Below are 16,256 nucleotides of genomic sequence, written 5' to 3' on the forward strand. Positions count from 1 at the left end.
TTTTTATGAGTTGCCAATATCAGTATTACTACAATAACAGTATACAGTATACTGTATATAATACACCAACATATGACCTATTATATGTAGTGCTAAATTGACATGTGTGATTATGAAGTTTAGTGTCAACAATAACAATTATTTCATTGTACACGGATACATATTGGAAACTAAATTCATTTTATTTTAACTGAACAAAATGAGTCATTCTATGAGCAGTTCTAGGAATATTCAATTAGGTACCTGTCCTCCGTTTCAGAATTTTTAACGTAAATCTCTAACATTTAATTTATAGCTTCATTATATTGTGTACCAGTTATAAAAGAATATTTTTTGGTGTTCATCATTCTGGTCTAAATAGAATTGAAATATTTTTCATTAAGTTACTTGCTTTTTTTTTATTTTAAAATTTGAGCGCGTTTAACCGCGATATAGCCTAATGTTAAGTGATGATGCGGTCTAAGCACGCAAGCTCAAATAGTGCCTATAGTAATATTTACTCTTGACTTCAAAGACCCAATGTTGTAAGAGACAGGAAACAGACGCTGTGAGAGAGTTACACTACTTAGCTTAGCAAAAATGAAAAATTTGTTTAATCAAAATTGGCCATAGTGGTCGTTTTGTAATGATTGACGTGAAAGGAATAAAGTTTTTAATCTATAATAATTAATTATAATATTTTAATAGTCATTATTTCAATATTTATCATATTACCTAGTATTTGAAACGTATCAAAAGGCTCGACTTGTGTTCGTGCAAACTATGGCCGAGTTAGCAACAAGAGCTACCAATGTTAAATGTCTGGAAAGTGCTGGAGTGTTGGGTGAGTAGCTTAAACATCTCTTCTCTCTGTAATTCTATATTGTCTTATATATAATAAAAAATATTAAAGGATGAATATATATAATTAAAATAATAAGTAGTTGATCAGATTTTGTTCAGATGGGTATAGGTACTTACCTTCCAATGAGTATACTTTCATATCGGTGCCTCGATCTCATTTATTTCTGCCACTACGCAATTATTTTTGAACAGCGGAGTTCAGGTTTAACAGATATTACAGCACAGGCGTCGAATATTTCACGTAAGAGGTGTACCAATTTCCATACAACTAGCGTCATATTGTATCGACCGATTGTTGATATACATATATCGACAATACTTTAGTCAGTTTCTTGTACCGTGCGTGATTTGTCCACGATTTTTCATTAGAACTATTACGCCCTCTACTGTCGGACACCTGCAGCACAGTACGCCAGTGCGCGGTGGTAGCAGCTGCAAGGCTGTGTGAACACGACGAAGGCGTCGCAAGGCAGCTGTTAAATGGGGGCATGGTCACAATAACTCTAGAAAACCTTAACAAATACAACGTGAGTTTGTTATAGAAAACTATAATAAAGAATGTTAACTAATTTTGAATATTAACTCTCCATATTCTCTGTCAAAAATAAAAAATATACGTGAAAGAATTACTTCAATACGTCAATTAGTTTCTGATTTATAAAAGTAAACGTGCGATGCGGACTCGTGTGACGGTGTGACGTCATAGTACAACACTCGCTCTGTCCGCTCGCGCTCTCAGCACGGAGTCGTCTTACGTTTCATTATAAATTGTAAATACCTCTAAAAATAAGCAAACCAAATACTAGGAAATCATGTGTTGTGCCGAAATGTACAAATACAACCATCAAAGTAATAGTTATTTTTATTATAACCACAAAAAATCCAACAAATTTGAAATGCTATAGTACGTTTACAGCCTCTGTTGGCGGCACAATCTTCGCAAGTTACGTTTAAAACTTTTTGGTTTCTTTTCATTACATTCTAAACTGTAATGATAACGTACGCGATGTTCGCGCGTGATTCTACATTTGACCGTGCAAACATCACTTGCTCTTTTGTCATAGCATCATCACCAAAGCTGTCTCTTGCCTGATTGACCTGGAATAAGTTACAAATAAAAATAAATAAAACGACCTTAATAAGACAAAACAAAATTGAAAAAGGTTTAGTACATCTGTTCAACCCACTACATTTGCAATAAATCAATATACCTATGTATTTAGTTAAATTTACTAAAAGAGGTACATATATTCACATATGTACATACGTACCTATAGACATAAAACTCTAACACGCATTTGTTGTCCACAACGTACAACTTAAAAGGTTTGGTACTTCTGCCTATTTGAATTGCAATGCTTGCAATACGACATCAGTTGGGTATTTTTTTTAACAAAACACTTTAAAATAGTAAATAATTTTCTAAATAGCAAGAAAAGTTAACTTACCTTTGCATTTTTATTGCTCGCATTTCGGCGGCAACGAAATCACTATTTGTTGATAAATAAATAATGGGCAACCATTAGTGCATGTAATTTAGGCAGATCATCGGATTGACCTTTTTCGATTCCTTCATCCATTTCATTAATAGAATATTAACGTAATGCACGTATGAAAACAAAACAAAATAATGCACAAACTCCTTAGCCACTGACCTACCGCCGGCGACTTGCTACTAAGCGGAGCGGAGCGTTGTAAAATGACGTCACATGTCACGTGACTGTTAGCGGGACTCGAAATTTATCGTAAATTTAGTGGCCTATAAAATCAAAACTAATAGGTATTTTTGACTAAAACAAAAACTAATATATTTGTATACATACAAGCTATACTATACCAAACTTTCAACCGATTTGGCATAGATACCTATTAACATTCTTCATTAACTGATTCCACTGGCGTAAAGTTTATTTTATTCGCACTCACGAACGAATAAATTATGATAATTTAATAGCCCATATTCATGAATATAGGTGTAGTACGTTTCAGCACACTACATATTCTGCCTATTAGGGGTTAGGTTGTATCTAGGTATTTCCTACTGCTGAGAACAAATGGCGCATTGGTCTCTCATTATGAGAGCAAGAAATAGCCTGTAATTACGACGCCGGATAAGCGGCTCAGTATAGAGGCTTAAATTGAGTACTCTGTCTCTTGCATTAGTTTATTTTGTTCCCTTAGTAGTGGATTACTGCGTCCTTAAGATAAAAAGGAGAGGTGGACCTCCATACTGATATGGTGAATATCCTATCAATATATAACTGTTACTTTTATTGTTGTTATTAATTTGTACTTTTCAATTTTGTAGGTACTTATATTGTCTGATATATAAGGACAATTAAAAATGTTGTATTTATTTATATAATTATGTTTTCAGATCTACTATAAAAGATCTGCATTGTACTTGATGAGAGCTGTGGCAAAGTAAGAATTTATTCAATATTACCACAGATAATATAATATTACATAATATTACCATAATTTTATATCTTAGTCAATAGTAATAAGTACCTAAACAGATTATTGTCTGGCTGTGGCATGGTAGCTCCTAAACAAATGGTCCAATTACGATGCATTTTTGTTTGTACGAAGTCATGATCAGAATTGTTCTTTGGAGGTTACATAAAAGCGTTAGTTTATATGTATTACGTATTTATTCTTATCAGTATTCTGTTAATTAATACAGACATAATGAAGAATTAGCGGGAGCTATAGTTCGGCTGGGTGCACTAGAACATATCGTGTCGTGCCTTGAAGATTTTGACACTCAGGTAATATTGCCAACGCCTATTAGAATAGATGTTATAAATATAGCTTACTTATTTCATTATTATTTAGAACTTAACTGCACCAGCTGGCAATAGTTTTTGTTATTTATGATAATGTAACGATGCTGCCGCTTGGCTAACGGTATACGCTGGAGTGGTACCAGTGTAGGGTGATAGGTAGAGGTAGGGTGAGTATGTAGTCAAATTGGTTCGCTCATCATGTAGAATTCACCAGAAATTAGCCAAGACGTTTTCCGGAGAGGACATTACCTATAGGTTAACCCCACGTGACACATTTTTTCTCATTACTGACAACCTCCTCCCCCACTGACAATAGGTATATAGATATTTTTTTAGGTCAAAGAGAACGCAGCGTGGGCGTTGGGATATATTGGAAAGCATAGCGAATCATTGGCGGGCTTAGTCGTAGATGCAGGAACACTACCGTTACTTGTACTGGCTTTTCAAGAACCTGAAATGAGTTTGAAACAGGTATGTTTCCTTTCAAAGATGGAATCTTTCTACTTTATTTAAATAATAGCTTACCCCCGCAACTTCGTCAGTGTCACATTTTGCTCGTTATTACAACAATTCTCATTGCGGCTCCGCTGCTGTCGGTAATAGCATGATATTAGCGTTCCTCGATAAATGAGCTATCCAACACTTGATGAATTTTCAATATCGGATCAGTAGTACTGGATTACCCTGAACTTCTAAACTTGCAAACTTTACCTCTTTATGATATTAGTATACATATATTCTTATACCTCTAACAAGATTTCTGCTGGAGCTCTGGTGGACCTTGCTCAACATAAACCGGAGGCTGTAGTCGACGCAGGCGCTATATGTCATTTAGTGCGCGGATTGGAAAATCAAGATCCGAAACTAAAGGTAGGTATGGCGGGCATTTCAGTAAGTATAACAGTTAAGAATATCTACTTATAATAATTTATATTAAAGCACTTGACCGTTATTCGAAGCTTATTATTGAGATAGGCACTTCCGTTTCCCGTCATTTTTACGTCATGTCCTACCTATTTACTCGAATATTGGTACTTCCGGCAGCGTCACCGTGCAGTGGCGCTGCCTATATCCTGCTCTATATCCTTAAAGTAAGTTTAGTTTTTAAACCCTGGCGCCTGTATGGCTCATTGGCGTTTTGTTTCCCGTCGAAGTAACCTGAGTACAGCAGCTTTGCTACTCCAGTATTAAAATCTTCAAATAGCAACTAAGGTAATATGAACATATTTCCAGTGATTTTATTTAACGGGTTTTCCGTTCGATATAATTTTGAACCTACAGGTTCTGATTTTAAATTAAATATATTTAAGCTTTTATGTCTAATTTTGTGTACCTACCTGTTTAATCAAACGATTAGATGTCTAATGAAAGATATTGCAATTTTGTGATTATTCTATGGATATTAAAGTACTCGCAGTTTAGGAATTACTCCTTTTTATTTTTTATTTCAAAAAAAAAAAAACATTTCTAGTCTAGTTTAACAGTGAGTTATTTTTGACTAATCATTTAGCAAGTAAGTGTTCATCTACAGCTTCTCTTACAGTATGAGTGCAATTGAGGGCTCTCCAAATGCCCAAATAGTGGCTGGACCAAGTGAAAAGACTCGTAAAAGGCGTCGTAGTCGAAGCAAAAGTAATTGCAGTAATAGTTCATGTAATAATTGTAGCTCAACGAACACGTCATCGTCTGATGCATCGTATGATTCTAAAAGAAAAAGATCACGACGAAAATGTAACAAGAAAGTTAAAAAACAACGGACAGAAAAAATGATACAACAATTATTTAAAGAAGTGGGTGACTTACGCCGGTCCTTCTACGACAGAGACCAGGAAGCAGCATCTATATGTTCAGAGGTTAGTGGTGAATTATATGGAAACGATATTTTTGATACAAACGAGAGTCAATCTAATAATAATAGCATACAGAATCCGCCAGAAGATTTTGCTTTTGAGATAACAACAAAACTAAAAGAACCTTCTGTCCTTAAAACACCAGACATTTATTTACAAATGCTTAATGAGGTGCAGCAACTGGGAAAAAATTCTTGGTCAGAAGTTAGATATGCTGATACCCAAAAGCAATACATTCATTCTCCAGGTTTCATTGATCTAGATACCAACGAAGAGGTACAAAAGTACGACACCTCGTGTAACTTAAAATATGCAGAAAGATCATATGCAGCTATAACATACTGCATTCTCGAACAAAAGGAAGCATTACAAGACAGCTTAAGGCAACTTGTGACATGGTCAAAGTCACCAGAAGGAAGTCTAAATAAATTAGATGAAAAGATCCAACAAATATTTCTAAAAGGCCATTTACACAAAATATCTACTGACCTCTTGCAATTAGCGTGTGGACACCGAGCCGAGAGTATTGAAATGCGCAGAGATACTATTCTCAGACAAATTCGAGATCCACTTGTTAAAGCATCCCTTAACAAAATACCGCCATCAACAACAAATTTATTTAACAGTGATCTTTTCTCATCGGCTTTAGAAAAAGCTGGCGGTGTTTGCAAGGCATTCTGGCCTGCAAAGAATGATGCAAGGTTTCAAGAGCGACACAGCGTAAAATATTACCACCCCTCGCGGGGGTCGGGTTCGTCTAAAGCAATACCATCGCGTGGTACTTCGAGAAATAATTTTGATTTTAACACATTACGCACTAATTATAAATCTTCCCGGGGAAGATACCCACATTACCAGGGTCATGCTCAAGGATATAATGTAGACTTTCAATTTAATCAGCCAAGCACATCAGAAAGAGAGTCATTTCATAACCGAGGCACATTTCGTAACCGTGGCTCGCGGTCCGGTACTCAAGGACATCGTGATCGAAGCCGACAGTCTCCCCCTCGGGCATCCAGAGGGAGAAAAAGGCATTATAAACAATGACTCGCAACACTTCAAAGCAGGCCAATTAGCACATTTTTATCCACAATGGAAATTAATGGGAGCACCAAAGGTCATCCTGCAATTAATACAAGGATATCGCATACCCTTTTCTCAAATACCTCCGCTAATAAAACCAAATCTGAAGAAATGTCCATATCAAACTCCTACTTCGAAAAAGATGTCAGTAATATTATCCAATATGGAGCATCAAGGAATAATAAAGAAAGTCTCTATTTCACCAAGTTTCATCTCCCCAATGTTTCATGTACTAAAAACAGATGGCACAGCTCGTCCAATCTTCAATTTAAAAGCTTTAAACAAATTTGTAATAACAGATCACTTCCATCTAATAAACATGTACCGCATTCCAGATTTTTTACAACCTCAAGATTGGCTCTGCAAAATAGACCTTTCACAGGCTTATTTTCATCTCAAAATACGAACATCTCACAGGAGATTCCTACGTCTAGTTTACAACCACCAATTGTACGAAATGACGTGCCTACCATTCGGACTAAACACCGCACCCAAAACATTTTCTCTTCTTACCAATTGGGTAGCACAGATATTAAGAGAACAAAATGTAAGAATTGTCGTATACCTGGACGATTTTCTACTTGCTCATCAAGATATCAACATCCTGAAACATCAAGTAAAAAAGGCAGTAAACATATTGAAATATCTGGGTTGGAAAATAAATTTCAAAAAGTCTATTCTAATTCCCCAAAAAAGTTTGATATTTCTAGGAGTACAGTGGTGGCCATGGCAGAACCAAAAGAGCTTACCAAGAGAAAAGTCAGAAAAAATTGTAAAAAATGTAAGCAAAGTGCTAAAACACAACAGAGGAACATTAAGAGAACTACAAAAGTTGATCGGTCTCATGAACTTCGCAAGCTTTGTAGTTCCTCGAGGCCGGCTCAATCATCGTCAGCTGCTTCTATTCGTGAGCAAGTTACCAGACAATCCGAGGGTGATCTATTCTTTACCTCAAATAATTCAGCAAGAACTGACATGGTGGGTTCAAAATTGTTATTTCTCAACACCCCTTCATTATCCGCCACCAAGAATGTTCCTGACAACAGATGCGTCAGATATAGCTTGGGGAGCGCAGTTGGACAATATTACCCTCTCCGGTCTATGGTCGAAAGACGAGGAGCCATTACACTGCAACCAGAAGGAATTACTTGCAATATTGCGTGTACTTCAAAGTCATTGCCATCTGATGAGTCGCAACTCCATCCTCATACAATGCGACAACAAAACTGCCGTTACATACTTGCGAAAAGAAGGAGGCACAATATCAGTTCAATTGCTGGAAATAATTTATCAAATTCTGAAAATACTAGACGAATTTCAAATACATTTTACAATACATTACATTCCAGGGAGGTTCAACAGCCACGCGGATCATCTGTCGAGACACCGTCAACCTCCCGAATGGCACCTGCTTCCAGAATGCGTAGAAAAAGTATTCAAGAAGTGGGGATTGCCTGCGATAGACCTATTTGCATCCCACAGGGCTCACGTGGTATTGAATTATGTCACACTAGATTTGAAGGACCCTCTGGCTGTATATCACGATGCTTTCAGCCAATCCTGGAATTATCCCCTGGCTTGGGTATTTCCACCACCTTTTCTAATTCCCAAGGTGCTTACTCACCTCAACAATTCAACAGGAACGTTTCTTCTAGTGGTGCCTCGTTGGAAGAAGGTATACTGGCGAGCCGACCTCAAAGCCCGATCACTCGCAGCGCCATTCACACTGAAAAATCTGGAACGGTATCTAGTAGACACAACGACAGGTCGCCCACCTCCCAAGGTAGAGGAATTGATTCTAGAGATATGGAAATGTGGGGGTGGTCATCGGCATTAAACACTTGGACACCTGAACAGCGTCAGTTACTTAAGAATTCCTGGCGTCTATCCACTTCAAAAACATACGATGTAGCTTGGAAACGATGGCTTAGCTGGGCTAATACTAACAAGGTTGACTCTAGAAATCCAACAGGTGGTCAGTTAGCACAGTTCTTAGGAGACCTTTACTTATTACATAACTTATCGTACAGTACAGTTCTTTTACATAAATCTGTTGTGTCTACCTTATGTAATGTAGAAACGTCAAGTAAGCTTAGCTCTCATGTCCTAGTTAAACATATCTTGAAAGCTATTTCCTTGAAGTCCCCAAACATAACTAAGTCCCCAAAGATACCTATTTGGGATGTTAGTAAATTAATTTCTTATTTATCTAGTTATACAGTAAACGAAAATAATATTTTTAAAACTGTGCGCCATACAGCAGTTCTTTTACTCCTGTGTTCAGGGCGTCGCGTTCATGACCTAACGTTGCTTACAATTGATCCTGAACATTGTATTAAATACAACGATAATATTATATTATGGCCGCAATTCGGTTCAAAAACCGACAATAGCTCACACAGACAATCTGGGTGGAAATTACTAAATAATACGGACAATAATAATCTTAATCCAGTATTTTGGTTAGATAAAACTATAGCTATATTAAATGATAGAAGAAAAACTAATAATTTATATGAATTATTTATTACATTAAGAGGCGATCCTAAGCCTGCATCTCGTACTGTTATATCTAGTTGGATAAAAACCTTATTTATTGAGGCCAATATTACTGGAACACCAGGAAGCGTGCGTTCGGCAGTGGCTTCAAAGAACTGGATCAAGAATTATCCCTTGGATGATATATTAGCTCGTGGGAATTGGCGATCAGCCAATACATTTCACAAATTTTATCAACGTCAAATAATTGCCGCAGATGATTCTCCACATGTAGCGCACTTATTTAGTCCCATGAATTGATTTTCTTTTGTTAATTATTGGTAACGATATACTTATAAAATAGTATTTAATTTATATGGAGGAACTGTTTTCGTTTGAAATTTTCTACGCTATGTATAATAACTTTGATTAAAATAAATATTTATAATATAATATTATTTCTCCTTATTTTATTTTATTCACATTGGCGTATTTATTCCTTTGGTACTTTGGTTGCAGCATCACCAGGCGATAACAGACACTTCTCAATAATAAGCTTCGAATAACGGTCAAGTGCTTTAATAGCAGCGTTTTACCTGAAATAAAACGCATATTAAAGTACTTACCTTATTCGAAGCTTATCTTTTATTTCTGCCTGGTGCATTCAATTTCGATCCAATGAGCCATACAGGCGCCAGGGTTTAAAAACTAAACTTACTTTAAGGATATAGAGGGCGCCACTGCACGGTGACGCTGCCGGAAGTACCAATATTCGAGTAAATAGGTAGGACATGACGTAAAAATGACGGGAAACGGAAGTGCCTATCTCAATAATAAGCTTCGAATAAGGTAAGTACTTTAATATGCGTTTTATTTCAGGTAAAACGCTGCTATTCTGTAATAAAAATATGGTCCTAAGTGCTTATTACCACTTTAACTTTTTGACGTAGCATAGTTTAATACTTTTGCAATATTACTAAATACTAATTAATAGGTTTAAGCCAGGATTTTACTATTATCACTATTTAACTAGTAGGTAAGTAGTAATAGCTAAATTATTAACAGTAATTTAGCTATTACTAAAGAGGAATTCAATTGCCTTCAACAATTATCTAAAACAGTTTAAAAAATTAGCGCAGTACGTTGTGTGCCTTGGGCGCTGTAGCTGGTGCGCGGTCGGAGCTCGCGGAAGCCGTAGTAGCTGGTGGGGCTCTGCCACCGGCACTGCTTCATGCCGGCCATGATTCTGCACCTGTGCGACGCGCCGCCGCATGTCTGCTTAGAGACATTGTGAAACATTCTGTCGATGTTCGTTATATTTAATTTTGTCTCATCCTTATTAGTCGCTATAAAAAAATATAAATATCGAATATCGATAACAAAACTATCATATCTTTTGAGTTTGAGTTCATATAAAGATGGTTAAATAGTGTCCGTGTTCATAGTGAACAAAGATTTTTAACAAGTTATGTTTGGAACATATTATTATAAATACCTATAGTACATAGAGACGAATGTAGCCAACGTCCTAGCCTCCCAGTGCCTACGTACTTCTAACATTTAGATTTATTAAATTATCTTGTATGCAACATATGTTGTCTATACTTGCATTTTTTTTAATGCTACGACACTACGTATAATAATATCTAGCGGTTTTAATTTTTATTAAAATTGTTTTGTTCGTTTATATGCTTCCTTCCAATAACTTAAACTGATTAATTAATCAATCCTTCAATTACTTTCCTTTTTATTGTGATTTTTTTATTAATTTTTATAGTGACAGGTACTTATTAATTGTTAAATAATATTATTTTAATTATGGTTTATAATGCCGTACTCATGGGTATATAATGGTACTGTCGGTCATAAAATTGACGCTTTGCATCTGGTAACCTATTTAATGATATAATTAGTTGGCGCAGCTTGTTGTGAACACGGGTGGCTGCGGGCCTCTAGTGGAGCTGTTATCAGAGCCAGCAGGAGGCGCCCGTGTCCCTTCGTGCATGGCATTGGGTTTTATTGCCGGCCAGTCCGATCAGCTGGCGATGGCTGTTATAGAGGCTAAGGTTTGCAAAAATTCCTATAAAATAATACTATAATTCCACTTCCATATATCACTTCTATGCCCATATAGTTATTATTAACTATATGGGCATAGAAGTGATATATAATTTGTTCATACACCCTGCAAGTTACTGATGCATAAAATTTTGGTACAAAGGCGATTCCAGCTTTAGTGGAGATATTGCAAAATATGGAAGCAGAGGATGCAGAATTGTGTGCTGCAGCATGGACAATTGGCCACATATCAAAGCACTCTCCGCAACACAGTCTAGCCATAGCTGTTGCTAACACTCTACCCAGACTGTTGCAGGTGCTGTTCAGCTTTCAATATTACTTTAACTACAATATTTATGAATCATCTAACATTCAGACTTAAAACAGTCATTCTAACATCTCAACATTAGATATTCTGTTATATCAGACTACTTGTAATTGGTTTTCCATAACTGTGTCCACACAGTTCATTGAGTCCACAGAATTCAATTTATCAACTTTTAAAGCCTACAAGGGAGGGTAATCAAACAATATGATTATTTAAATAGATTAAAAATTATTATAATATATATTTTCACAGTTATATACAAATCCAAAATCCTCAGGAGAGGTTCGTGCCCGGACATCTTGTGCACTAAAGCAATCTCTACAGTGCTGTCTACATCGTCCTGCACTAGAGCCTCTATTGCATGCAGCTCCAGCTTGCATACTTAAATATGTACTGGCACAATATGCTAAGGTATAATTCCACTTTCATAAATATATACAGCATAATCTGAGGCAAATTAATTAATTTATACTACCTATTATATATATACATTTGATTATTTTAGTATATTGGACCGTCATCTAGATTGTCATCTTCTTCATCATATTCCTCACCATTATCAAAATAATTGTTTGCATAATCTGTGCCATCATCCACTTCATAGTCCTGTTCTTCCTCATCTTCTAAATCTTCTTCCTCAATGCCATCTTTTCTTACCTCTTCATTTTCACTTACTACTGCAGTGTCACCAGATTCTTCTTGCAATTCCTTGTTTTCGAGTGTTTCCAACCTCTTGGAAATATCCGTAGCGTCATCAAGTTTTCTTTTACGAGTAACTCGAATGCGTGCTGTTTGAGGTCTCAACTCTGTGGGCATATGGTTCCACACGCAATCCAAAATTTTACCTTGTTTGGCATTTATGGACAATAATTTATATTTATCAGAATATCGTTCAATACCATCGCTTTGTGCTTGAAGTTTCACATAAGCAGGAGTCTCGTGTAAATATTCTATAAATTGATCTTTTACAATCAACATATAATCTGTTGTGGCATCACATGTTAATGGCAGCGGTTTTGTTTCGAGTTTCGGGAATAACGGGGGAGGAGCAAGAGGCGTTGGAGTGTTGTCTCCACGAGTAATTCCAAGTGTTTGATATTGTTCTTGGGTTAAAGACAAACCACTTCCCCTTCCTCGGCCTCTACCGGCCATTATTTAAATTGTATATTATAAGGACACGTTAATTCCTTTCACAAGTACATTATTTAATAAGTATAGATTTTATATTTTTGTTTTTGTTACGGATTAACTAGATGTGGTAAGTGAAATTAAATAAATAACCAATGTGACTTTAGGCGAGAAAAACATTCATTTCCATAGTTGATAGTTTTAAGTGACAACGATGTCTTACTGACATTGTCTGACATATTAAATTTATGTACTCCACAGAGTAAGTAACATATTTTTAGGGCGATTACATATGTTATATACTGCTTGCGCTAACTGTATACGATGACTGATGTTTCCCAACCAAATGATAAGTTGATCAGGAAGTAGTGCCGGATTAAACCAGAGAGGAGCTCTAACAAATTCCTAATTTCCTACTGTTGCTACTAGGCTAATCGGGCACTGGCAGGATGTCGGATCAGTAAAACTATCGTGACAAACGTGTCTAACAATTAAATATACACGACCGTACATGGTAGATATGACCTACATTGCTGGCAATGGAATCACTGGTCCTAATTAATAACAATTTCTATCCCTATATTTGAATGGGAAATTGAGATTTATATGTCTACTGCGAGTCAAAAGGTTTTTGGTGCCTTATTAAAGAAATATTTGTGATTATATTTACCGGCCGCCTTGGTTAGTCTGAATAATCAATTTATGTATGTAAAGATCAGACTTGTAATTATAAATTGATATTAGTTTTAGTGTTTTAACGTTTTATATTTAAGATACTTCCTAATGACGCAAGAGCTAGAAGATTATTTGTAACTACTGGTGCTTTAAAAAGAGTACAAGAGATAGATACTGTTCCAGGGACAGCGCTCAAAGAATATATCAACATAATAAATAGTTGTTTTCCTGAAGAAATAGTAAGGTAATGTTAAGTCAATTATCTCATAAAAGCTGAACTTTCTCAAAAGTAGCCAAAATATATATATAGCTATTCTAGGATAACTTAAATTCTAGTTTTTTTAGGTACTATACGCCTGGCTACTCGGATACCTTGCTTGATAGGGTCGAAGCTTATACACCACAGGTACTTTTTATTTTGTTTTGTCTAAAATCGGCGCCAGACATATAATATAAACCATATTAGCACAATAGCTTTCTAAGTTTACTGATAAGTAACTTGTAATTTATTTTCAGATACCTGAGTTATTTACTGATAGATTGCCGAGTGACTGCCAAAGTGAATTGACGATAGAAAATGGAAATTAATGTTGTTACATATTTTATGTTAAATGTATATTTTAATAAACAATTTTCATTGAGCTAGTTACAAAACCAAGCCAGCTTTCATTTTTCTTTCTTTAAAGTCCATGTAATTTTTTCAACTTTACTAATTCTTCCTCCAACACTAGATTCTTCCATAATCATTGATTGTCCGATAATTCTGTAGCTGCAATAAAAGTAATATACATATAATAGAATCAATAAATAGTCATAGCAGACATTTTTTACTTCGAAACAGTAAATAAGGCACATAAAGTTTCAGGCAAATAATGACAATTGGTGAACTTGATTATTTAAATCACTTTTTATTTAGAAATAAAAAGTATTGGTCTTTTATATTACTATTTAATTTGCGAGCGAATAAGAGTTGCAGATGAAAATCTTTAACACCTAAAGTAATTATACTTATAGTTTATATTTATGGTAAATATAAATCCATAAATTTATATTTAAAAAAGTAATTTAAATTTGCATACAATATTTCTTATTGAAGCGTGTGCACATAGTGTCATATAGCTACTAGACTGATTATCCAATGTATTTGTGAACATTCGAGTTTCAAATGGATTGAAATTATTAAGAGGAGGATTTCACATTTTTTGGCGTAAAACAACGAAAAACCGGAGTCTTTGGGATTCTGGTTCTAAGGAATTAAGAGTCGGATATACATTTTGATTCCTGAATTATATAGAGACACATCTCAAAAACAGCATCTTTTAAATATTAACTTTCTCTTTATTAGTCTTTCTAATTTCTAAAATAGTTCATTTAACTGCGAATTAGTATTGTGCATATTAGTTCACTACTAACCCTACGATAACTTAATTTAGTTCGCAGATCTCTAGATTTTGTTTCCTCTATTATAGTGTTACCTGTAATGATTTCCAGCGAGGAGATTTAGTACTTGCACTCCTTGAATGTCGATTTCAATAAATTTATCTTTTATGATGTAAACCAAACCTGACTTTGTTAATTCTTGTTCTATCTTTAATTTATCCACGTCGTTCAATCCCTGATCAACATATTACAATATATAGTTTAAAAACAAAAAAGTATTTATAATATTCCTACATAACTACATAGATAAATATACACCCGACGCGACGACGCGACGTCTTGGTTTATCTATGTCAACAATGAAATCAATCAGGAAAAGATGATGATAATTGAAAACTGATTAAATTTCCCATTTTAGTAATGGAATTAAATCCTTATTATAGAAAATAATCAAGAAATGTTAAGAGAAAGTGGACCCCTTTGAAATATATTTGTATTCTGGCGAACTAGACTGCTTTAAAATATTCTGACCTTAGTAACGGAGCCGTATTGTCCCATTGCTAACAATGGTCAGGTCAAATAGATACCATAGAAAACATCGTAGTTAATTGTATTTGCAGAGATGGGACCATTTAATCAATGTAATAAAAAATAGGTACTTCCTTCATACAGTACAATGCAATGAATCGTGATTAATCATGAACCTCCACTGGTGGAAAATGTAACATAGAATAGGTATACTGACTTACCTGTATTTTACAAGATACTAGTCCCGTTGTTTCTAACTGTGTTACTATGATGTACTGCATTTTGTCAGTTTATAAATGACAAAAGTACAAAATGTTACCTATTTTAACAACTTCTATTGAGTACAAAGTAGATACAGTGGATGGAAGTGGTTACAGAACGATAAACGGGGCTCTATCTACAAACCGCAATGGCCATTTTTTCAGACATATAATAAGTACGTTTTATATATTTTACATATATATTTATTAATAAATCGACTGAATATAGCACAGCACTGGTTTACTTATGGATCAGTATTGTTGCAAGGGGAAATAATATACAAGATGTTTTAATTTATTCATATCTATAGTACACTACAAATCTATGAAATAATCTATTACAGTTTAGCAACTGACCAAATTCGTACTCAATCCGGCTGTTGTGGTAAATACGAAACTTTTTAATTAAATGTTCGATTTATATACATACTAGGAGCATTCAATGCATTTTGGTATTAGTCGAAAGTACAGTGTGGTGTGCAAGTTTTTCAATATTACGAGCCTGTCACCGATGATTACAAGTTAATTAATTATAATAACTGAGTGAAATTTTTCCCTTACCTTTTAGATAATGGAATTATTTAATAAATTTCTTAGACTTCCTGGATCATTAGTAAAAAAAAAAACTCGTTACTAGTATTACATTGAAAGGCTTTCGTATAGATAAAGCTTTTATTAACTCAAGTGCAATTAAAACTTAACTAGACATATTTCCTGCAGATTTCACGACTCGTGAATTCTCTTCGTGATACAAGTGTGTGTAACTTTCATTTACCTGAAACAAATAGAAAATATTTTACTACATATTAAAAGGAATTAGTAATAATACAGTACAATTTCTTTTCAGTTATTTACG

General features: G+C 35.0%; 3 protein-coding genes across 5 annotated transcripts; 1 reads left to right on the plus strand and 2 right to left on the minus strand.

Annotated features, from left to right (window-relative positions):
• The first annotated feature begins 121 nt into the window (after window positions 1–121).
• LOC131848228 (sperm-associated antigen 6-like) lies at window positions 122–13,881 on the plus strand. Of its 3 annotated transcripts, none has more exons than XM_059198019.1 (14): window positions 122–239; window positions 719–823; window positions 1,213–1,370; window positions 3,221–3,267; window positions 3,530–3,614; window positions 3,969–4,103; window positions 4,389–4,502; window positions 10,178–10,351; window positions 10,957–11,109; window positions 11,265–11,417; window positions 11,682–11,840; window positions 13,331–13,476; window positions 13,569–13,638; window positions 13,749–13,881. In XM_059198019.1, exons 1-14 carry the CDS (start codon window positions 200–202, stop codon window positions 13,818–13,820), a joined length of 1,611 nt encoding a protein of 536 aa, XP_059054002.1. In that variant the 5' UTR covers window positions 122–199; the 3' UTR covers window positions 13,821–13,881. The 3 variants fall into 3 exon arrangements, with proteins under 3 accessions (XP_059054002.1, XP_059054003.1, XP_059054004.1); XM_059198020.1 differs by having other exon boundaries at window positions 13,578–13,638; XM_059198021.1 differs by having other exon boundaries at window positions 152–239; window positions 739–823.
• LOC131848229 (DNA-directed RNA polymerase III subunit RPC7-like) lies at window positions 11,847–12,773 on the minus strand. Its single transcript, XM_059198022.1, has one exon. The coding sequence runs from the start codon at window positions 12,579–12,581 to the stop codon at window positions 11,931–11,933; it is 651 nt and encodes a 216-aa protein (XP_059054005.1). The 5' UTR covers window positions 12,582–12,773; the 3' UTR covers window positions 11,847–11,930.
• LOC131848230 (uncharacterized) lies at window positions 13,856–15,532 on the minus strand. The gene is made up of 3 exons (XM_059198023.1): window positions 15,362–15,532; window positions 14,708–14,847; window positions 13,856–14,001 (listed from the first exon to the last, which is right to left on the minus strand). Exons 1-3 carry the CDS (start codon window positions 15,419–15,421, stop codon window positions 13,899–13,901), a joined length of 303 nt encoding a protein of 100 aa, XP_059054006.1. The 5' UTR covers window positions 15,422–15,532; the 3' UTR covers window positions 13,856–13,898.
• Between the last annotated feature and the right edge of the window lie 724 nt (window positions 15,533–16,256).

Source organism: Achroia grisella, unplaced genomic scaffold, assembly GCF_030625045.1.
Source record: "Achroia grisella isolate CSIRO2021 unplaced genomic scaffold, CSIRO_AGI_Agris_v1 utg546, whole genome shotgun sequence".
Classification (NCBI taxonomy): domain Eukaryota; kingdom Metazoa; phylum Arthropoda; class Insecta; order Lepidoptera; family Pyralidae; genus Achroia; species Achroia grisella.

Bases quoted from the DNA above. Each gene is read 5' to 3' on its own strand.
- LOC131848230 (XM_059198023.1), bottom strand. From the start codon at position 15,421: ATGCAGTACATCATAGTAACACAGTTAGAAACAACGGGACTAGTATCT. The intron at 14,848-15,361 runs GTAAGTCAGTAT...TATGTTGATCAG, and splicing joins TAGTATCTTGTAAAATACAG to GGATTGAACGACGTGGATAA. The intron at 14,002-14,707 runs GTAACACTATAA...CTTTTATTGCAG, and splicing joins CTCGCTGGAAATCATTACAG to CTACAGAATTATCGGACAAT.
- LOC131848229 (XM_059198022.1), bottom strand. From the start codon at position 12,581: ATGGCCGGTAGAGGCCGAGGAAGGGGAAGTGGTTTGTCTTTAACCCAA.
- LOC131848228 (XM_059198019.1), top strand. From the start codon at position 200: ATGAGTCATTCTATGAGCAGTTCTAGGAATATTCAATTAG. The intron at 4,104-4,388 runs GTATGTTTCCTT...ACCTCTAACAAG, and splicing joins CTGAAATGAGTTTGAAACAG to ATTTCTGCTGGAGCTCTGGT. The intron at 10,352-10,956 runs GTTCGTTATATT...TGATATAATTAG, and splicing joins TTGTGAAACATTCTGTCGAT to TTGGCGCAGCTTGTTGTGAA.